At 36.9% G+C, this 24,149-nt stretch overlaps 1 protein-coding gene across 1 annotated transcript in view; it reads left to right on the top strand.

Annotated features, from left to right (window-relative positions):
• Window positions 1–24,149, top strand: part of LOC132511537 (AP-2 complex subunit beta-like) — a 192,376-nt gene that overhangs the window by 2,931 nt on the left and 165,296 nt on the right. Inside the window, 7 exon segments of the mRNA XM_060134757.1 lie at window positions 2,000–2,059; window positions 6,212–6,317; window positions 9,451–9,586; window positions 14,919–15,109; window positions 17,350–17,571; window positions 18,098–18,218; window positions 18,351–18,446. Of these exon segments, the coding sequence (XP_059990740.1) occupies window positions 2,023–2,059; window positions 6,212–6,317; window positions 9,451–9,586; window positions 14,919–15,109; window positions 17,350–17,571; window positions 18,098–18,218; window positions 18,351–18,446 (909 nt within the window). The 5' untranslated portion in view covers window positions 2,000–2,022.

Here is a 24,149-nt window from a genome sequence, read left to right on the forward strand (position 1 = left end):
CTTAATTGCTCCGTGACATGTGGAATCTTCCTGGACCAAACCCACATCCCCTGCATTGGCAGGCGGATCCTTAACCACTGCACCACCAGGGAAGTCCCTATTCCAGGTCTTTTATGTGAAGGACTCCTTTCTTCAGTTTGCCTACTTCACATTTAGTTTACACTGTGAATGGATTAAGTGATTAAATGGATTAAAAGATTATAATTCTTTGAATTTTAGCTAGAAAAGACATTATGAAAATACTACATAAGACAAGCCTCTGTTACAGGCTCACTTTAAGTTATAACAAATAGTGTCAAATCAGAAATTTCTGTATTCTGTAATGATTTGTGTGAGTTCTAGCTCACTTCTTTTAACAAGGTAAATTCAGTGAAATTCTTGTACAACCTAAAAGCACTATTGTATAAGGATCAGTACTATAAACATTAAGTAGCTCCTTGGAAAGATAACAAATGAGTCTAATTTCCCTTAAATAGTCCAAGTAGTACATTTTAGAGAACAAATTTGAGGCAACCTTTTTTCATTATTTTATGATTTTCTGGCTTTTTTCCTTAATTGCATTGATTTGTTGAGTGCTTAGGTCTTTTTTCTCAGATCCATAATTACCATTGTTTGTGGAGGTATTATTGCTCAAGTTTGCCAAATATATTATCACTCATGTTGTTTTGACCAGAAAATAATGAGTAGGTGCCAGGGCATCTGTCCAAAATTTGGTGATAAGTATTATTAATGATGGTGGTCAGTAATAAGATAATCATTTTTTTAAAAATTTATTTATTTGGTTGTGTCGGGTCTTAGTTGTGGCAGGCAGGCTCCTTAGTTGAGGCTCGTTGGCTCCTTAGTTGTGTCATGCGAACTCTTAGTTGTGGCACGCATATGGGGTCTAGTTCCCGGACCAGGGATCGAACATGGGCCACCTGCTTTGGGAGCACAGAGTCTTAACCACTGTGCCACCAGGGAAATCCCAGAAGCTACTCATTTTTGAGTGCAGCAGGAATATTATTAAAAGAAAGTTTTAATGTATTTAAAGAAGTCAAGTACATTGGACAAAATCTTAGGGTTTCTCAAATCAGAAAACATTGTCTCATTATTTGGGGAGAAATGTGATCAGTCCATGCTGTTTTCATTTTACCAATGGAGCCTTATGTCAACTGAATTAATTCTGGAAATTGGAACAGAAAAGTTAAAGTTGAAGCTGGGATCCATGTTCTTTTAAGTTTTAACACCAGTTCTGATTCTCTTTAGTACTCAGTGTGACTGAAAAAATATCTCAGTTTTTTGCATTGTTTTTAACTGTAAACTGATATTTTTTATTTTGGGCAATACTCGGGGGAATTGTAGGTTGTTGGAAATATGAAAAGCATAATTTAAAAAAAATCCATGCGTAACACCTCTCTAGATGTTTGCCTCTCTAGGTGTTTGTTATGAAAGAGTATTGTCCTACTAATCTAGGCTTTTCTTTTTTTTCTGAAAGAAATTCCTTTTATTGATAGTTGCATGTAATGGTGAATAGGTTGATAAATTTTTTTTCTCTTTCAGTTTTACTCTGTTTCAGAATATATGTCTTAGAGTGACTCCATCTTGAGGCAGGGAAGTAAATCAGATTTGCTTTAATGGAAAGTAATGGGGAGATCTTTTGAAACAAACTTTTCCTTATTTTAAATATTGGAGTGACTAACTGAAGATGTATTTGTAAAAAGATGTAGCTTTAGGTCTTGGAGAATCTGAAGAGATAATTGTGGATAAAATCATAAAACTATGATAGGTTCAGATTATCACTCTATTCCATTAGGCCTTTGGATTTTGTTCCAATTAGCTTTTGAGGCAAGGATTACATTCTTAATTATCCTTGCATCCCTTTGGATCACCAGTGATGGTGGTAAGGATGAAGATACTTTCTGAATGCAGAAATTCTTGTATATAAATGATCTTAAAATTAGTTGAATGCCTTGCTGGACATAAATAACTTGGTTAAAGGAATTCTCTTCTCTTGCTGTAGGTGCACATTAAAGATCCACAACCATGACTGACTCCAAGTACTTCACAACCAATAAAAAAGGTAAGTATGAGAACCTGATCACAGCCTTTTTTGAAGATTCTTCAAAAGTTGTGGTGTAAGATTGTTCCAAGTAGAATGCTCCTGACCTCTTCAGACATATTATGTCTTGGACCATCTCATTGGGGATATCCTACAGAAAAGTGTATTGAGTAAATTATTAAATTATGAGTTTTTAAAGATACAGCTGTGGTGCACATCATTTTGACTTGAAGGTTTTAGTGAAACGAAGAGATCCAAGATTGATCCATTGAAGACTGATAGATCTGAGGAGGGTAAAAGGAAGAAGCACATTTATTTTCTCTTTTTTAAAAAAATTGAGTGTAATTGGTTTACAATGTTGTATTTGTTTCTGGTGCACAGCAAAGTGATTCAGTTGTGTGTGTGTATGTATATATGTATGTGTGTATGTGTGTGTGTGTGTGTGTGTGTGTGTGTGTGTATGTATACATATATATATTCTTTTTCAGATTCTTTCCCATTATAGGTTATTACAAGATATTGAATATAGTTCCCTGTGCTATACAGTAGGACCTTGTCTTTTATTTAATATATATTAGTTTGTATCTGCTAATCCCAAGGTCCTGATTTATCCCTTCCTCCCTTCCTGTTTGGTAACCATAAGTTTATTTTCTGTGTCTGTGAGTGTTTCTGTTTTGTAAATAAGTCCATTTGTATCATTTTTTAGATTCCACATATAAGTGATACCATATATTTGTCTTTCTTTGTCTGACTTACTTTACTTAGTATGGTAATCTCTGGGTCCATCCATGTTCCTGAAAATGGCAGTATTTCATTCTTTTTATGGCTGAATAATACTCCATAATATATATAAACCATATCTTCTTTATCCATTCATCTGTAGATGGACACTTAAGTTGCTTCCATGTCCTGACTATTGTAAATAGTGCTGCTGTGAACGTTGGGGTGCATGTATCTTTTTGAATTAGGATTTTCTCTGGATATATACCCAAGAGTGGGTTTGTTGGATCATATGGTAACTCTAGTTTTTTAAGGAACCTCCATACTGTTTTCCACAGTGGTTGCACCAAATTCTTTTATTTTTTACTTGGAAATAAACATTTTATTACAAGGAGTACTACTAAAGCAATACAGCAATAAAAAGTAAAAATGAAAGTTCCCTCCCTCCCTATTCCTGTTCCTGATGGGAACTCGGTATGTATCCTCAGTCTTTTCCATGCATGTATTAATACATATGATTTTTAAAATTTTTAACAAAAAATGATTATGCAAAACAATGCATGGAGATTTGATATTTTCTTATCCTTCCACACATGACGATTTCATACCATCATTTCTGAATTATGGCTGTCAAAAGGCATAATCTCAGTGTAATCATGAGGGAACACCCGTGACAGCTGAGGGTGTTCTATAAAGTGACTGGCCTGTACTTTTTAAAAATGTCATTATCATGAAAGACAAAGGCTGACCAGCTGTTTCAGATTAAAGGAGACTAAAGAGACATGACAGTAAATGTAATGCATGATCCTGCATTGGATCATGGCCCAAGGAGGATGGGGGTAAAATTACTATAAAAGACTTTATCAAGATCTTTGAATAAGGTTTATAGATTAGATAATGACAGTATATCACTGTTAAACTTCCTGATTTTCATCATTATATTATAGTTATGTAACATAATTCCTTGTTCTTAGAAGTTATACAATGACATATTTAGAGCTAAAGAGACATGATGTCTACAGTTTACTTATTCAATGAATCAGAAAAAAAATGTATAAATATATAAAAAGTATGATAAAGCAAATCTGGCATAATGTTAGCAGATGGGGAATTTTGCAACTTTTCTTTAAGATTAAAATGATTTCAAAAGAAAAAGAAAATGGGAGGGCACACATAGTGGCCTGGAGCACCAGAAAATTTTCTAGAAAGCACAAGCATATTTCTGTTGTTTGGGTAAACTTCTATTATAATACAGAAAACACCATAGAGAGTTGCTTAATTACATTAGCTACTAGTCCATGGCTTTCAGCCTTGCCTGCACATTGGAATTGCCCAGTGAAGTAAAAGACAATAGTTGATGTCCAGCCCTATCCCTGCAGATATACTGATTTCTTTGGTGTGGGATATGGCCTAGACGTGGGGTTTTTTTAAAAGCTCCCCAGAATTTTCTGATGTGTAGCCGAGATTGAGAACTGTTGCTAGCTGCTAGCAATGCTTGGTAGATTTGATTCAGGGGAAAAGGAGGGGGGAAAGATAAGAATTTAATAAAGCTGTAGTATGTATGAGATACCTTGCCTCCATGCTCCTCCTTGGCTCCACCCAACTTCTTGCTGTTTTTACTGCTTATAGCGTACAAAAGCATTTAGCCCCTTGTCATTCATTTTCAGCTTTTTTTCTTATTCTCTTATCATTCTGAAATGTATTTATTTATTCTGTTAACATTTTGTGTACTTTGATGACCAAGATGTTTCTATAATAACACAAAAAGATGTAATTTAAAAACTCACCTAATTTTCAAACCTTCACTTATAATGGGTCCTGGTAACCTTTTTTTAATTCAGGGATTTATATAAAGGTTTGAGACTTACAGATGAATCATGGCTGGGTAAATACCACATTTTAAAAAATGGATAGACTGTGTTCCTTTTACTTCCTGTAACACCCACCAGAACTGCCACTGGTGCATATTCTTTAAATTTATGCTGTTGGAATTGGAATAATTTCAGTTATATCCTGTTTTGATTCTTCAGCTCCTGCTGCTATTCACAATTCAGATTTTCTGAAACCGTGCTGCTTGTCCTTTACTGTTTTCAGAAGTAAATGATGGGAACCCTAAGAGCTGGGTTTAGCAGCAGATGACTTGGAGAAGAGGAGAGTGACTCTTTAAAGGGCCCAGCTTTTCTGTCTGTGCTATTTTTGCAGCTGTCAAATAAAAGGGTGATTTTTGTAACAGTTTGTTTGCTTTGTTAACGATGGATTTTGATGTAACAGGCTTTTTTAGTGCTCAACTTCTATGCTTCTTGCCAGTTCATCCTTCCCATTTAGAGGCTTCAGCAGATCACCTAGTTTGATGCCCCCACTATTTCTATACTGGTGAACGAGGTTAAAATGAACATCAAGAACAGTCATAAAGGTGGAAGAAAATGAGGCAATATTGTGGATTGAAAGTTGAAGTGACAATAGTCAACTTATTTTTCGTGGTCTTATAGTATATTTTCTTCTTTATTTTAAAACCAGTTGAGGGCTGTTAACCTTTTTTCTTATTTCAGCTCCAGCTTTCTGAAGATAGGTGAGCCTGGGCCTTAAAATAGTGGTGACAGTCCTGGCATTTCACGGTGCAGGGCCTGAGCAGTCAGTCATTTAAGATTATACCTTTAGAAATGACTCTGGTTTGTACCATTCGTGAAGCTTCAGGATTATTATTTCTGTTCTTAGATTGATTGAACAGGATAGGGCCTTAAAGCCCATTATCATCTTAAAGTACTAATTAGAGCAGTGATTCTCAACCCTGATTATACATTAGAATCACTTGAGGAAACTTTAAAAAATGTGAACGTAGGAGTTCTACTCCTTGACATTCTGATTTATTTGGTCCAGAGTGGAGCCTGAGCATTGGCATTTCTAGATACTTCCCGGGTAATAGTGTGTAGCCAACATTGAGAAACACTGGATTAGAGAGTCGGGAGAAACAGTTCTAAGGCCAGCTCTGTCACTCGCTCACTTAGTGACCTTTGAGCCTCAGTTGTTTGTGGAGTTGAGAGTAGGTGAATGAGGAGTCTCTTCTGGTTTGAAAACATTGATTTGTGAACCTGTTTGCTGCCTGCATTTATTTTTTTCCCAGGACTTTGAAATTCTGATGGGAGATCATCCCTCAGATGCTGTTCTCTCCCCATCGTAGTAAGATATCATGAGATATCTTTCCTTTTTCCCACTTCTGTGCTTCCTGAGATCTGGCTTACACCTTCCTCTCTGGTGATAACCCCAAAATAGCATCCTTATCAATGCGTTGGTTAATATTCTAGGGATTTGAACTGTACCTATCCTATAATTTTTAAATAATCCTATTTCAGTTGCAGCCCTGCCACTGGTCAGCTGTTGTGTTATTTGCTATATGGTACAGTGTTCTGCTCTAGTTCTCTGATCCTGGGACCTCACCCGTTTGTTGTCTTTTAGGAGAAATCTTTGAATTAAAGGCTGAACTCAACAATGAAAAGAAAGAAAAGAGGAAGGAGGCTGTGAAGAAAGTGATTGCTGCTATGACTGTGGGGAAAGATGTTAGGTAAGGGTAATCTCTTCTGCTTTGCTCATTTTAGACTCTTACTCTATGGCTTTTAATACTTTTTTTTTTTTAAGCAGAGGTCTTCATAGAAGCCCACATGATTTAAATTTATTTATTTATGGCTGTGTTGGGTCTTCGTTTGTGTGCGAGGGCTTTCTCTAGTTGTGGCAAGCGGGGGTCACTCTTCACCGTGTTTGCTCCCTACCGTGGTGTGCGGGCCTCTCACTATCGCGGCCTCTCTTGTTGCGGAGCATGGGCTCCAGACGCGCAGGCTCAGTAGTTGTGACGCATGGGCCCAGTTGCTCCGCGACATGTGGGATCTTCCCAGACCAGGGCTCGAACCCGTGTCCCCTGCCTTGGCAGGCAGATTCTCAACCACTGCGCCACCAGGGAAGCCCTACTGCTTTTTATTTAAAGCTATTACAGTCAGAACGTATAAGAATGAGTTTGTCCCACTGGAAACATCAGGAAGTGTAGTTGCTTTTATATTAACTCTGTGATTAAGTTTTTTTTTTTTTGAGTGAAACGAGCTTGATTTCACTTGCATACAGATCTAGCATAAAACCTCCTGAGAGCTGGCACAGTTACAAATCTGTTGCTGAGGTAGTTTTAGAAGATGATAAAAATATACTGAGAAACAGAAGCCCATGTGTACTTTAATTGGCTCAAGCCAGTGCCCTCAACTTTACAACTCTGCCTTTAATTGCTGAATTCAAGAGGAAAATCAGTGGTAACAAAATCCAAAGTGTCTTTTTTGTTTTTCCTCCCTTTTTTCCTGTAATTTAGGAAGGCCATTTGGAAATAAATAAGGATTGTCTGCAGGCCCCTGAGGATTCCCGAGATCCTTTCCATGAAATCCATGAAGTCAAAGCTATTCTTGTAATAATACTTAGGTGTTATTTACCCTTTTCACTGTGTTGACATTTGCATGGCTGGTGCCTTAGTGTGAATTAAGGCAGTGGTGCCAAACTGTAAAAGTAGTCATTGTATTCTTCACCATCATGTGCTTGCAGGAAAAAAGGGCAGTTTCACTTAGGACTGTCCTGCATGAAGCACTAAAAATTTATTTCAGTAAACCTTGAACCTTGAGTTCAGGTCTTTTTAATATTCTGTGTGATGAAATAGGAATTAGGCATAAAGTACTTCTACTGCATAGCAAAGTGTGACGGTTGACTTGAAAAAAAGCCCTTGCACAATTGTTTGACTTGGGAACGCCATTTCTTTGTGAAAGAAAGATTGACAGACAGAACTATAGTTAATCAGACTTCAGTATTTGGGAGACACTTTATAAAAAATGAACAAAGTGAACCTGTCACTTCAAGGGAAAAAATTTGACAGTAGATAAATTTCGACTTTAAAGTAAAAATTAGAGTGTTGGAAAACTTGTATCTCCCATCGTGAGCTTGATAGCTTCCCAATACTTAGAGATTTTTCTGATGAGATGGGTGGTGAAATTAATGACTGTGATTATTTGCTGCTGTATAATTAAATATGCCACCATAGAGAAGATCTGCATAACTCATTGAACCAATATTTTCCAAATGACCAGTGCATACATCACAAAATTATGCATGGGTAAAATATCCATTCAAAATAAGTGATAAATGAATGGATTTTAATGCAACCAAGTACAGAAAGTTTATTGATATGGTTTCAGATTCCATATTGTACCTAACTTTTAAGAAACTACCATTTGTGGACTAAAAAGAAAAACAACCATTTGTCTTTCTTTAATGTATCAAAGGAGAACATCCAGTTATATGAAAAAGCTATTAAAATACTCCTCCATTTTCCAATTTATATACGTGTATGCAAATGGATTTTCTTCTTACACTTCAGCTAAACAACATTCTACAACAGGTTGAATGCAGGAGCATGTGTGAGAATCCAGCTGTTTTTGTTTAAAGTAGACATTAAAGAGATTGGCAAAAATTAAAACAATGTCATCTTAATTTAAAAAAAATAAGTAAAATAGGTAGATTTTTACTTTAAAATATTTATGTTAATATGAAATGCATTGATTTTCCTTTTATTAGTTGGGTCAAATGCTGCTGATAAGAAATGGATGAGTACAAGAATGCCAAGTAAATTGCAGCATCTAGTGGTGGATGTAAGGTGTAGTAACTCAAACATCTGAGAAGGTCCTAAGGCTGATGATGACCTTCCTAATGTCATTAAGAAAAGGGAAGTTTAAATTTAAGTGCATTCTGTGTCAGGCACAGGGACAGATGCTTTTACTTACAATGTTTTTTATAGTCCTCATGTCTTCTGAACTAGAGATTATTCTGAATCAGAAGTTATTCCATGTTAGAGATCAAGCAGTGTATACTTGGTGAGGCTAAAGAATAATCCCAAAGTCATACAGCTAGTGGTAATGTAGCCAGGATTCTAACCTAGGGTCTGAGTCCCAATACCTGTTACTGGTCACTTCCTTCATGGGTGTATATATACAATAGAATCTAAATGTGTACATGGCACACACATTTAGAACTGTTTCATTTTCTGAAAATGGTTAAAATTTTGAACAAAGGTCCTAATTATCTGAGAACTGTTTTAATAAGGAAACTAATCAAATAAGTTCCCACTGGTCAGGGATGGAAGAATATGTGCATTAAAAAGCATAACAACTGTAGTGCTTTGAACTGCAAATAATTGATATGAAAAATTATGGTTAATTTTTTTGTGTGACATAGTGATTTTTTAAAAAAGTTTGTAAAGATATACACTAAAATATTATATATGAAATGTTTGTGAAGGATTTGTTTAGAAATTGTTTAGAGCAACTAGATGGGGTAGGGACTGGGAGAAGGCGAGTGGGTTGAGGTTGTGTATGAAACAAGATCGGGTATGTATCAATATTTGTTTGCAGCTGGGTGATGGATACATGGGTTCATTAAACTGCTGTCTCTAATCTGAAAATTTTCATAGTAAAATATTTTTTAAAAATCTATTTTTAGACATCTTCTTGGGACCATTATTATAAATTCTTTAGTAATTCATTTCTGTGGTAAGTATTATCACTAGTGGACATTTGTCCTCACATCAAATCACTTTTTAAATTAAGGCTGTTTCTTTGTGTTCTGTCCAACAGCCTGGCACCAACACTGTTCGCTTTCCCTTCCTCTTTTCTCAGCTCTCTCTTTCCAGATGTAGTGAAGTGTATGCAGACTGACAACCTGGGACTAAAGAAGCTCGTGTATCTCTACTTGATGAACTATGCCAAGAGTCAGCCAGACATGGCCATCATGGCTGTCAACAGCTTTGTGAAGGTAACTTTTTCCCAGGGACTCAAGAACAGTCTCTTCTACCTCAGAAAACCTTTTCAGAAATGTCTCTTGATATGGTTAGTGTCTGCATTGCAAATAAGCAACCTCTGTTCCAAAAGAGGGCCTCTAGAGAAGTATTGGCCATTGAGTAGGAATATTCATGATTTAAGCATTCTGTATGCCAGAGTTTGTCTTCCAGTTCAGACTATATGGTGAGCCTTCTGTCAGCTGGGCTTGGTGCATCCTTGCCAGGTGGGAGAAGAAAGCCAGGTGAAACCTCACTGTTTTATCTTCCAAGGCTGACAAATGTTGGGCATATCATTGTAGTGTCAGTAACCTGGGGTTTTACCTATTTTATCTTTGTAGAAATTATGCTTATGGTTCAGATGTAGTGGAAACTACAGGAGCTGCCTTTTAATTTTGTTTTATTGAATAGGTCTTACAGTAGTTGATTAACTTTTTTGTTATTGTGGAAATTTTCAAACATATTCAGGTTGAGGGAATAGTATAATAAATTCCTAAATATCTACCTTGTAGTTTCAGTAGTTACCAACCTATGGCCAGTTTTGTTTAATTTAACTCTCCATACATGCTTTCCTGACCCCCACCTCCTCTCCTACTGGATGATTTTAAAGCAAATCCCAAACATCTTAAGAATGAAAAACTCATTTAATCAGCTGATCATTAAAGAAAGTCCTTAATATTATTGGATATCCAGTCAGAATTCTCCTATCATTAGATTTGATGAACACAGTAATAAGGTTGTTCTTATTAGGGTTTTTGTTTCGTTTTGTTTTGTTTACTTCTTTTTCCTCTGCCTGGAATTTAGTCTACATTAAAAGCAAAAATCAGACAGCATTTCTAAAATTAGCTTCTATTAAATTGTTTTGGAAAATAAACATGCTTTCTTCCTCCTCATGGAATTTTTGTTCTTTTTCTGTGTTTAGCTACCATGTACAGGATCATTATAACATTTCATTCTTTCTGTCTGGTGATTCATAGATGGATGATATCATTGGAAAGAATTTAGTTTACATTTTTTGGAAGTTAGCATGTGCATAGGTTTATAATGTTTAAAGAAAAATTTTAATATAGGGCAATTTAAGGGGTGTTCCTTCTTGGTAAGTGTTCTATTTGTACTGTATTTGGAGGCACTTGCTAGGAAAGGAGAATGTATGTTAATCAGGATTTCAGAGGGCCCTCTCTGCTGCTTCGTGCAAGGAACTTATGTTGGGCACAAACCAGCTTCTAGATTCTCCTTTGCTTTCTTGGCTGTAGGCCCCAGATATCCAGCCCTCTTTTCTCCCTGCTTAATATTTGTGGAGTGGGACATATCTTTCCAATTCCTGATTTTTTGTTGTTGCTGTTGTTGTTTTTGCAGTACGCGGGCCTCTCATCTCTGTGGCCTCTCCCATTGTGGAGCACAGGCTCCGGATGTGCAGGCTCAGCGGCCATGGCTCACGGGCCCAGCCGCTCCACAGCATGTGGGATCTTCCCGGACCGGGGCATGAACCTGTGTCCCCTGCATTGGCAGGCAGACTCTCAGCCACTGTGCCACCAGGGAAGCCCCAGGTCTTGAGTTTGTATTCAAGCATTTTCCCTTTCCAGCTTTGTTGGCTAAGCAATTCACTGAATTTCTCTAATCCTATTTATAAATTCATTTTTAAAGCCTATTTCCTTATCTGTAATAGGTGGATTTTGATAGCAACTACCTTAGAGTTGCTGGGAAGGTAAATGGCATAGTAAGTGTTCAGTAAGTTTTAGCTATTATTGTCTTTTATCTCTTTGTCCAATTCTATTAGGTATAGTATAAAGTAAGTCAAAACACAAATTGCTTACATTAAAAAAAAAATTCAGCAGGCTCCAAGGGTCCACAATGAACTGTCAAATTGAAGGGAAGTCTGTAGTTAAGGCAGAGAAAAATTTGTCTAGTATTGAGTGTGATTTTACACACACACATGCACGTGCACGCATACTTCTGTATGTATGTATATGTTTGTGTTTAATATCTGTTAAGTATACATATTATATTAGGTCTACAGGGGGTATGGGTGGTATGGGGAGGAGGAATGTTTCATTGCAGTCTTCCAAAGAACAGAATTTACCATAATTGGGAGGCAAGATGAATTAAAAAAAAATTTCTTTTGATGCTATGGGATATGTTCCTTTGTAGCCTAGATGCCAGCTCTTTGTAAATCAACCAATGTGCTGAGAAAACTCACTTAAACCCTATTTATAAATCCATTTTTAAAGCAAAACTTCCTTTAGAAACCCCTTTCTTTCTTGGGAACTCCAGTTTTTCTGAGATTATAATTAAAAGGCCATTGTTCTTTTCATGGCAGTGTTTCCTAAAAGAACTGCCAGTTTTCTAGGGGGAAAATGTTATGCATGTTAGTCTTAGTTCACATTCAAAGTGATGGTACAAGAGAAAGAGACATAACCTTTGTTTTAATGCACTAGTAAACCAGGGCAGTTACTGCAAGAGTCAGATTTTTTCTTTTGATAATGAATTATTGTTTGGGGAAGGCTCTCTGGGAAGAGGAAGTAAATCATGTTTCAATACATTATTTTTAAAGTTTATTTTTACAAACAGATAATATATGTACTACATTCTATACAAAATTCCAAAGAAACACAGAGACAGGTGAGTTGTCCTGTATACCCCAGCTACCCAGCTGCTGTCTTGAAGTCAGTCTTTGCCTGCTTGAGATTCGATGCTCATTTTAAATTTCCATTAGAGTGAGAGAAGCATGGCTTACTGACCAGGAGAACTCTAAGCAGCTCTTTATTGGCCCACCTCAGTATATTTCTGAAAACTTAGCAGTATGAATGTGAAGATTAGGAGATGAAAGTGGAAAGGTAGAATAGAAGGAATTTTAGAGGAATATCAGTAGAGTTTTGTTATTGGGGGTGTATCTCCTCTGGTCAGTCATTGGCTCAGTGACCATTTGGCAGTGATCTTTTTTCCCCATGCAAACTTTTCTAAACATAATCATATAATCTGATCTCTCTGGATCTTTTAATTAGATTTACTTTTCCCTGTTTCTTTTCTTGTTTTAATGTGATAATAAGTGAAAATTGCCTGTTTTACCACCAGAACATATACTTCAGTAGCTGCATTATATACGTGGTTTAATTTCCAGTTACCTGTGATGTTAGCAGAGGAGTTCTAATTGTTCATTCTGTTCAACATTTCCTGTTAACAGACCTCATGTTTAGTTTTTTTTAACATTAAAAAAGCTTGACTGGCAGAAATGGTAAGTTGCGACAGGACATTTGTTTTGGACGAACTGGTAACAAAGACTGGGCATGTGTTGGCAGCAAGAGAGGAAAACAGGCATTTGTTCTTCCAGTGTGACATTTTGATCCTTTATCCTGTAATCCAGTGTATTAAGTGTATTATACAGGGGAAACACAGTACCTTTTCCCTGCATGTAAAGCACTGAGATGATGGAGATTATTGTTTCAATTTTCATGCTTTTTAATTTTTACTAAAGACCATGCTTGGCAAACAAAAATTAAGTCAGGAAAGAACCTCATGCATGCTATCATGTGATAGGTGAACTAGATAATCCTTCTCGATTTGTGTTAATAACAATAAAATATTATATCCATAATCATACTTACCAAGTGAACCTTTGATTTTTTTTCATCTTGGAATTTTTTCTCCTGATCACTAAGTTATAACTGAAGGTGATTCCATTTGTGGCATCATTATCTTAGTTAATGGATACTGTCATCAATGTATTATTTGATTTAAAAAACCATATTCTCTAGAATTTATCTTCTAGGTAAAATCATATACTGGGATAATCTGCAGAGTACCCAAGTGACATGGATATTAAAATCAATAGCTAAACTGTAACCATTATGTTTCTTCTCTTGCTAGCAAAAGGATAATCATACAACTCTTAGTTTCTCAAGCTTTTAACAGGGACTTCAGTCAGAACTAAAAGTGAGTTGACATTTTTGAGAATCTTTTCAATATACATAATTAATGAAGCTGCTACCTATTGCATCTCACTTATGCTTACAGAATATTTATATATGGCCTTACTGTGCTAATATTTAGCAACAGCTGAGAGCCTCACTGCAAAATGTGTTTTTAAATTCAGTTGTACAGAGCTATAGTTTTTTGTCTGTTTTGTTTATTTTTGGGTGTTTTTATAATCTTAAAATTACTTTAAACATTCATTGGTTGTAGGTTTCTTAGTTAAATTAGACATAATCTGTAATTTTGATAAAGTGTCCACTTTTTTTTCTTGCAGCTAGTATGGATTTCTGGGTCTGTTAAGTCAGGATACAAGTGTACTTTCTTATATTTGGTAGCAATTTTTCATTTATCATACTGCCTGAGTTAAGGATACATTTGAGGTACCATATTTCATTGATTCTAAGATGCATTATTATTTCCTGTATTATGTAGAAAGAAAAATACCTCCTATTAAACTGACATGCCGTTGATTATTAAATATATCCCAACTTCAGAGATGTTAATATGAAAAACTGTGCAACTTAGTCTTGATGAACTATGGTAATATTGCCACCTTAACTTTGTATAAGGCTTTGTAGAAAGCACTTATACATAAGTCATCTGATTTTATCCTCAAACTAAAGTTAATCTGTGAGGTGCATTAAATTATCCCACTTTCAGATGAGGAAATTGAATTTCATGGAGATTATGTGCTTTCCTAACATCATGTTACAGTGAACTATGGTTTCAAGGTCACATTTTCTTACTCTGAGACTTAAGGTGTGATTGACACCTGAAGTATCACCTCCCCACCCCCCAGTACATGCACGGCCATACACCTATAAAATTGTTTGGCCTAGATTTTTCTTTCCATTGCCTAATGTACATGTTTCATATTTAAACTTCACTGTTTTGTGTTTTTTGTCTTGTTTTGGCTGCGAGGCATGTGGGATCTTAGTTCTCCAACCAGGGATCGAACCCATGCCCCCCTGCAGTGGAAGCACGAGTCTTAACCACTGGACTGTGAGGGAAGTCCATAACCTTCACTTCTTTTACAGCTGTTCATGTGTCTTAATTCTACTGATAGTGTTGACTACTATTAAAATTATTATTGTTTTAATAGTAAATCATGAGGAACTCTCTGCTAATATGTGAATTGTTTTAATTCTGTGTTGCCTGACCATGAGGAAGCTATATATGCCATCATTAGTGGTTTTTTATACATTTTGAAAGCAGTATATCTCTTTCTAGCTGACTGCATAAAATGTTCAGGAACAGTTATAGGTTGAGATCTATGAAGTGATCCAGAGAAATAGTTGTACTGTTCTTGACAAATCAAGGTCATATCTGCTTCTTTCCCAGGTGGTGGCTAATGCTGTAGCAGCATTATCTGAAATCAGTGAATCTCACCCAAACAGCAACTTACTCGATCTGAATCCACAGAACATTAATAAGCTACTGACAGCCCTGAATGAGTGTACCGAGCGGGGCCAGATTTTCATCCTGGACTGCCTGTCTAATTACAACCCTAAAGATGACCGGGAGGCTCAGAGGTCAGTCTGTTTTTCTGGATAGTATCTAGGAGTCTTGACCGGTTCAGTCTGTATTAGAATAAGGGTCTGTTACGTTGAGAAAATCAGTGGCTTATGGGATATATATTGCTATCCTGTGGTATTTTCTCAATGTATTTAGGAACATTTTAGGTGGTAGAGTAAACCATGCAAAAAATAGCTCTTCCTAAGAGGAGATGTGTATTTTTCATTTCTTCTTTGAACAGTATAGTTACAACCCTCTGAAAAACTCTCCCTCATCATGGTCTCACATCTCTCATACAGCAATTCCTAGCCATTTGGCAAAGGTTTTTTGAGCGTCTCTCACTGTAGTAACAAAATTTTCGTTCTTTTAGATGCATAGTAAGTGGCTTCATACTAATTATTGAGCTGCCTTATACCTATAATTAGTACTAGAGAAACTGTGTTGGAGCCAGCAAAATGTATGATGTCTTCCGTTAGATATAGGAATCACATCAGTCTGAATTTGGAGAAGATTTTGGAAGGCACACCTGGATTGTTCTGCTCAGCTCTCTACCACTTTAGTGTTGCAGATTTTCTTTGACTATCAGATACTGACTACTAAATTTCATATACACATACATACATTTTAGTTTACAGAATTGGAGGTATCATCAGTTTTTATTGAGCATTTTGTGTATATAGGCACTGTACTAGGCAAAATAATTCTGAAGAATTGTTGGCTCTTCATTTTATTTTATTTATTATTATTATTATTTTTTTTGCGGTACGTGGGCCTCTCATCGCTGTGGCCTCTCCCGTTGCGGAGCACAGGCTCCGGACGCGCAGGCTCAGCGGCCATGGCTCACGGACCCAGCCGCTCCGCGGCATGTGGGATCTTCCCAGACTGGAGCACGAACCCGTGTCCCCTGCATCGGTAGGCGGACTCTCAACCACTGCGCCACCAGGGAAGTCCTGGCTCTTCTTTTTAATTATGGTAGATAGGAACCTTCCTTGCCCGGCTAAAGCTTGAGCTACTATAATGTAAGTGCTCTTCACTTGTCTGGGAAATTGTTCCCTCTGGATTTAACCAAAGCTCACCCTGATAGTTTCTTTCCATCACTGAAAGTACAAATATCTTCTGGAAAGAACTTTACATACAATTTTATTTTCTCTAGGTCATTGACATCTCACACTTACTCATTCACTCAGCAAATATTTATTGAGCCCATGCTGTATGCCAGACATTGTTCTAGGCTCTGAGGATATAGCAGTGGACAGACAAAAATCATAGCTCTTATGGAACACTTATTCTGAGGGATAGGGCAGAAGTATATATAATATGTATACGTAATACAGCATATAATAGGTCAGATGATGATAAGTGTTAACAAGAAAGATAAAGTAAGGAGGAGATCTAACAAATGCTGGGTGGTCAGGAAAGGTCTCCCTGAGAAGGTAGCATTTGTATAAACACCTAAAGGAGGTCAGGGAGTCAGCCAAGTAGATACAGGAGGAAGGGAGAAATACACAGCTTACTTACCTTGTGTCCTTAACTGAGTCAGCTAGCCACTCACGTTGCCTAAGAGCTATCAAAATTAGGTTAATTTCTGAAGAACCCTCAATGGATAACTAAATATTCTATATTTTATGAGACATTTAAGTGTAGGTGGCAGGGACTAGGAGAAGGGGATGAGGTTGAGAGAGTATTGCAGTGGTGTTGTGTTGTTAAAAACAAACAAACAAACACCCTTCCCGAGATTCCCTTATTATGCTGAATGCAAGAGGTTGGGTGGTTTTCCCTGTCACCCCATCTCATTCTGCATCTTACAGTGAAACTTCAGCCACAGTTGGTTGATATCTCTCACTATGAAATAACTCTCAGAATGCTTAATTTGACTTCTTATAGGCTGAGGAGAGGGCTGTGAGGCAGGGAGCCCTTACATAATATGGGGAGACAGAGTGGACTATAAAATAGGAAGTTAAATGGTGTGAGCTTCAGGTGTTTGGGGTATTGGCTAGTTCCCTTCCAGTTTGAACATCCCTTATTGCTGGTTTCCTAAAGTCTTCTGAGATCCCTGCTCTGTTTGTAGTTTGCTGGGATTGAGGCGTCCACAGTGTTGGATCCCAAATTTACCTATGTATGGAGTTTTGACTTTTCTAACTGATTTTCTAATTTCTTTATACCTGGGCCATGGGAACCTCTGACAACATTACCTTATAGATTGGATTCAGCAAAGAAATTGTCATTTAAGGTACTAATTTTCATTTTCTGTCCTCAGTATCTGTGAGCGGGTAACTCCTCGGCTATCTCACGCCAACTCAGCAGTGGTGCTTTCAGCAGTAAAAGTCCTAATGAAATTTCTAGAGTTGTTACCCAAGGACTCTGACTACTACAATATGCTGCTGAAGAAGTTGGCCCCTCCACTTGTCACATTGCTGTCTGGGGAGCCAGAGGTGCAGTATGTCGCCCTGAGGAACATCAACCTAATCGTCCAGAAAAGGTTGGGAAAAAATGAATTGGTGATTAAAGTGTTTGTAATTTTGAATTAAACTTAATAACATCATTATTAAAGAGGACTGTGTTAAAACTCTGTTTAATGTATGGAAATGAAAATACTGTATGGTAGAGCAACTTGCCCAGGGTCAGGAGGCTAACAGTTGATTTTAGAGTGTTCTTACAATGAATGTCTGGTGTTGCTCTACAATTTAGTTTCTTTTCTGAAGGAACTCTTAGTTGTATGATAGCTAGTGTCTGCTTAATATGGTTCAGGCTGTAATTTAGATCAGGTTGTTGTTCTTCCAGTGGTTCTTCTTGGCAATATATACTTTACTCCTTAAAAAGGATAAAAATAGTCTGCCAGATGGATCTGGTTAGAGGGGTGTAGAGGAAGTTTGTGAGTTGTTTTCTCCTGGAGTGGAGTGTGTGAATGGAGAGCAGAGAAGCACAGGTTAGGTATTAATGCAGACTCAGAAGGATATATCAGTATACGCCTCACCTTCCTTATCTTGTGTTTCTGTGTACCACAGGCCTGAAATCTTGAAGCAGGAGATCAAAGTTTTCTTTGTGAAGTACAATGATCCCATCTATGTGAAACTAGAGAAATTGGACATCATGATTCGTTTGGCATCCCAAGCCAACGTTGCTCAGGTCAGACTTAAAGTAGATTCAAGATAAGATCTAATAACTTAGATCTTAAGATCTGGCCTTCAGAAAAACCTAGGCCATGAAATTGCTGTTGGAGAATCCTTAATGATTGTTCACTTCATGGATTTTTAACAGGTTCTGGCAGAACTGAAGGAATATGCCATAGAGGTGGATGTCAACTTCGTGCGCAAAGCTGGGCGGGCCATTGGACGGTGTGCCATCAAGGTGGAGGCAAGTGTCCCATGGTAGTTGTGATCACGTTGTGGGACTCTGGGTATTCTCTTCACCTCTTTCCTTACATTTTTAAGTTTATCAAAATAATAAAGCACATTGTTAAAATATTAAAGAATTTTTAATGAAAAACAGCTGTCCCTGGTCCCTCTCTTTCCCGAGGGAATCATGTTTAACTCTGTTCCTAGTTTTAGTTATTTTGATTACTTCCATATCTCTAATATCCTTATGCTACTAATTATTGATTTACCAATTGTAGACATTGTCTATTAACTTTCCGCTATGAGAGAAGCAACTTGGTTCATATACTTCATCACTCCTACTTCTACCCTTCTGTAGAGATCCCCTGTATAGTTATATCATGAGGTTTTTGTTCCTATATTATCTTTGTAAATTGAGATAATATACCTTTATTTCTTGTTCTATCAACTAGAGTCTTGCAAAGCTTGCTGTGCGTATTATGCCTGTAAATATGTAGAGCCTACACAATCAAATGATTGCGTTTTCTTTCTTATGAAGGCTTTTGCTTTTTCTGTAGTTTATAATGGTCTTTGTCTTTTTTTAAAATTTCATTGTGCCTTCATTGCACTCCTATCTTCTTCCAGCTTTTCAAGCATAATATCAAATTAATAAAACTTTTCTTTTGTTCTAGACCCTTCTCTCTTCCAGTCCTCTGTCCTTCCAGTCCTTACTCCAGTCTGGGTGGTTGCTTTCTTGTCTTCTGCACAGCCATCTTTCCATACAGCCTCCCTTCATTGCTGTTTCTTGTTATGGGTACTTTTTCATAGCATTCCTCTTTTTGTGGTTGCAATAGTTTCTTAAATCTCTTGTGATGTGAATTACAGTTTTTGGTTTTGCTTCTGCACTTTGAATTTAATTATCTGGAGTATTTTATGGTGATGGTTGCATGTTTATATATGACTTTTTAATTGAAGTGTATACCATACTTACAGTAAATTGCTGCCTATTTATACTAAAAATGAGATGACAGAAAAGTTGTCAGGACTTCTGTGCACATAGGCAGGGCTGTTGACTAGCAGGTTTCTGCTTTAGGGCAGGGAGTTGATATTTACTTCGAAGTCCTCTTGAAGAGCTTCTCTGTGGTCTTAGAGGGCAGATTGGTCCTAGTTTGGTTGCAGCCTTCCAGTAGGTATTAAGGGCTACAACTTACAATGCACTGCTTCATCAGTCACCAAGCCTCTGTTGTTTTTCCTCATTCAGAAGTTTGTTGCAATTAATGGTGGCTTCTGTGCACAACGATATTGTGGATTCAGAGCTCCATATTTGTTCTTACTACTTGACTATGCAATTCTGCTTTTTTTTCTTTTGACATTTTATTTAATTATTTATTTATTTATTGGCTGCGTTGGGTCTTCATTGCTGCGCGTGGGCTTTCTCTAGTCGCGGTGAGTGGGGGCTACTCTTCGTTGAGGTGCATGGGGGCTTCTCATTTCGGTGGCTTCTCTTGTGGCAGAGCACGGGCTCTAGGTGCACGGGCCTCAGTAGTTGCAACAAGTGGCCTCAGTAGTTGTGGCTTGTGGGCTCTAGAGCACAGGCTCAGTAGTTGTGGTGCACAGGCTTATTTGCTTCGCCGTATGTGGGATCTTCATGGACCAGGGCTCCAACCCGTGTCCCCTGCATTGGCAGGCGGATTCTTAACCACTGCACCACCAGGGAAGTCCCTACAGTTCTACTTTGAGTCAGATTGGGCCATATGATTTCACAACAATAGTTACTAAAATAATTTGTACAGTATGACCAGTGCTTCACAGGAACAGAAGGAAACAGATGCTGTGTGAGAGAAGTGTCTCTGAAAGCCAAATTCCTAATTGGCCTTCCTTGTTTTTATTTACTGAATGCTGTTTCATATAGTTACCACTGATAAATCATTTAGTAGACTAGTTGTTATAGCAAGAAGTTAATTAATCCTGGTTTCTACTTCTGGTTCTGCCAGCTCAGTTGCTTCACATACTTCTGTTGCTCCATATATACTTCTGTTGCTCCATTTGAGAAATGGGAAAATCTGTTTATTGGATCTTGATGTGTTACATCTTTTTTTTACTACCACACTTCTTAACTTACCACCACTACTTAACCTTTTTCTTTTCTCATTGTGGAATAGCCACCTGCTTATGGTATTAATGCAGACAATTTTCAGAGCTATTTTGGTAGCAGAAGAGTCATTTTGTGCTTTTCACTGCCAGAATGTCATTGTCTTACTAACCTCTCTGACAGTGCTCTTGCAGAGTCTCATTCCAAAGTTAAAGAGATTTTTCTATCCCTGGAATTACTAGAAAGTGTTCTCAAAGCATCTAGATTCCTAGCGGCTGTTAGTACCACCTATTGTGACTAAATGGAAAAGTTATCCATCATCTTCTGGAAGAGATGAACTTCTGGTGGCTCTCACTTCTTCCTTTGATTCAGGGTGCCCTGGTGGGAATACGAGTGTGTGAGGAATGAACCTCCTTTGGAAGCTTAAGATCAGCCTTCAAGAATCCTGCCTTTTAGATAGTGTTCTCTTATCTCCAGTTACCTGGATTTGCCTAAGAACTTTTCTTAGAACTGGTTAAATCATGAAAGTTATTAGTTGGAAAGAGTTGCCTAGTCCAGACACAGTTATTGGGGCAGGAGAGGCAGTGATTGCCTGTTTTTAACTAACCTATCCATGGGACAAGGGCAGGAACCAGCGAGGGAATTGTAATAGCCTTTCTCTGTAGCTTCCAGACTGAGCTGCTTCTTTTCTCTCAGGGCATCTGACCCTTTTTTAATGTGTAGTTGGTTTCAAAGATATGACAGATGAGAAAAAAAGAATTTTAGTTTAGTGCTTAGCTAAGATAACAGGGCCTATTGTAAAATTTGGGTGTTAAGAGTTGGAGTTGTTTTTTCATCATGACTGTAAGTACAAGTGTTTCCTTGTTGCTTTAAGTATCCTGAGGTGAAAAAAATGTATAATTTTATCATATTAAGTTGGTTAGGTTAAAGATTAAGCATAAGCCATTGAGTCAATAAATAACATTGAAAAAGCAATTTCATAGTACTGTTTTTTCAGTAACTTTTGCCTATTCTTTTTTGTTTGGTTGTTTTTTTTTAATAGATTTTACTCTTCACCCCACCTCCAGCTTTATTGAGGTATGATTGACAGATTTAAAGCTGTATATATTACAGTGTATACCTGTTTCTTTAAGGAGGAAATAAACCCCTGCCCTCCTTTTCTTACAAATAAAATGATTTGGTTGGGAGATTTATTTATATGTTTGGTTTTGTTTGAGAGAGATTAAGCCACTAAGTTAAGGTATTCCTCACTTCCCACTCTTCTGTTCTTTGGTGTTTACCATTTCTCATTTTTGTAGCTCAAGATAAGGTACTGACTTATGTCTTATGCAAACAAAAAGCATATGTATTTACTACATAAAATCATTAAAAATAGACAAGTTAAAAGTAGAACACTCTGCTTTTTCTACCCTTCCAGAGATGATGTGGACATGATTTTAAGTCTTTGTTTACATAGTCCTCCATAAACAGGTGTGTTTTTTACAAAAACGAGATCATTCTACAAATGCTATTTACTTATGTTTTGTAGTCTGCTTTTTTTGCTTATTATACATGGACATTTTCCCATGTTACTGATAATATTTTACATCATTTTTAGTGGTTTGTAGACATACTGTGTGATTGCTTCATAATTATTTAGCCTTTCCCTTCCTGTATGGACCTTAAAGTTGTTTCTGCTCTTTTTCCAAATAATGGTTATAAGGAGGATCCTTGTAGCTAAATCTTTGATCTCTAGTTGAGGTGACATTTTTTTCATTACGCTTAGCCATTTGGAATTGCTTTTTCATGGCATGTGTATCTTTTTTCAATGTGTTATCTTTTCCACATTGATTTTTTAAAGTTTTTTATAATTAATTAAAGGTATTAATTCATTTAATACCCCTTCATTTCATTAATAGTTATTTTCCCAATTATTTTCCTTTTGATTTCATTTGACTTCTTGATGCATAGGAGTTCACATTTCCTTATGTAGTGAGTTCTATCCATTTTCTCTCAATGGTATCTTTTTTAAAAAATAATAAATTTATTTATTTATTTTGGGCTGCATTGGATCTTCGTTGCTGTGTGTGGGCTTTCTTTAGTTGTGGAGAGTGGGGGCTACTCTTTTTCGCGGTGCGCGGGCTTCTCCTTGCGGTGGCTTCTCTTGTTGCAGAGCGTAGTCTCTAGGTGCTCGGGCTTCAGTAGTTGTGGCATGCAGGCTCAGTAGTTTTGGCTCACGGGCTCTAGAGCACAGGCTCAGTAGTTGTGGTCACGGGCTTAGTTGCTCTGTGGCGTGTGGTATCTTCCTGGACCAGGGCTCGAACCCGTGTCCCCTGCATTGGCAGCCGGATTCTTAACCACTGAGCCACCAGGGAAGTCCCTCTCCCAATGATATCTTTAGTGGACCACCTAGAAAATTGTGCTTCACTTCAAAGTTATATAAAATTCACTTTTATTTTCTACTTTAATGGCAATGGTTTGGTTAAACATAAGAGTGTGGGGATCAAACACCAGAACAATTCATCCTTTCCTTACTGTTATGAAATGTTGCCTTTATCATATACTAAATTTTATATGTCTGTATGCCTTTTTATGTTTCTGGACTTACTTTGTATATACAATGATTGGATATTTACTTTTGTTCCTCTGCCATACTGCTTTAATGGTGTTTTTAAAATTTAATCAAAAGCAATATAGGTGAGATGACAATTTGCTTGAAAATTACTATCCTAGACTTAATTGTTTTTGAATATTGATGCATCATGGGAGATGGCCTTTTGTTTATCTTTATTATAATAATGAAACTAAGGGTTCAGTAAATGTTAGCTTTCTATCAAGCCTTATGCTGAGTACTTTATTTGTACTATCTAATTTGATAATTTAACCCTTACATGCTTTATAATTTATCATAACTTTTATATTTAAAATTTCCCAACTGTTTTGCTGTTGTAATAACAGCACAGGAAATAACTAGCTGAAAATGAATAAAATAGAATTCAAAAATGGGAAAACTACAATAATAAAAGAGAACAGAATCATCATATATATGACCTCATATAAATAACCTCAAGATGCAATTTTGTTTTCGTTATATTGCTTGGAATGGTTTAAATTATAATACCTTTAAAAGATTTTATTACAGAAATTTTTAGGTATACACTAAGGTAAAATTGATTAATGAGCTCTCATATACCCACCATCCATCTTGAACAAATAGCAACACATTGCTGTTCCCATTTGATCTTCTCCCTCTCCCTCCCCCTTCAAGGGAGTGGGTTACCGTTATATTTTAATGCAGATCTCAGATATGATCTTATTAGAGTAGTCCAATGTGTATATCTAATAGATAAGGTCCTCTAAAAAAAATTGTCATGATATCGTTTACCATACTCAACAAACAGTGACTCTTAATCTCATTAAGTACCTAGTCCATGTTCAGTTTTCCCTAATTGTGTCTAAATGTCTTCTTACAGTTGCCTTGTTCAAATCAAAATCTAGACGAGAGCTAGCTATGCATTGCATTTGGTTAATATGTCTCTTACGTCTTTACTTATTTATTTGGGTACCATTTGTTGAAAGGACTAGATCATTAGGTTTGTAGAATTTTCCAGAGTCTAGATTTGGCTGATAGTATTTTAGTGATGTTGTTTATCTCATTCCTTCATCCCCTTT

Source organism: Lagenorhynchus albirostris, chromosome 20, assembly GCF_949774975.1.
Source record: "Lagenorhynchus albirostris chromosome 20, mLagAlb1.1, whole genome shotgun sequence".
In the NCBI taxonomy this organism is placed as follows: domain Eukaryota; kingdom Metazoa; phylum Chordata; class Mammalia; order Artiodactyla; family Delphinidae; genus Lagenorhynchus; species Lagenorhynchus albirostris.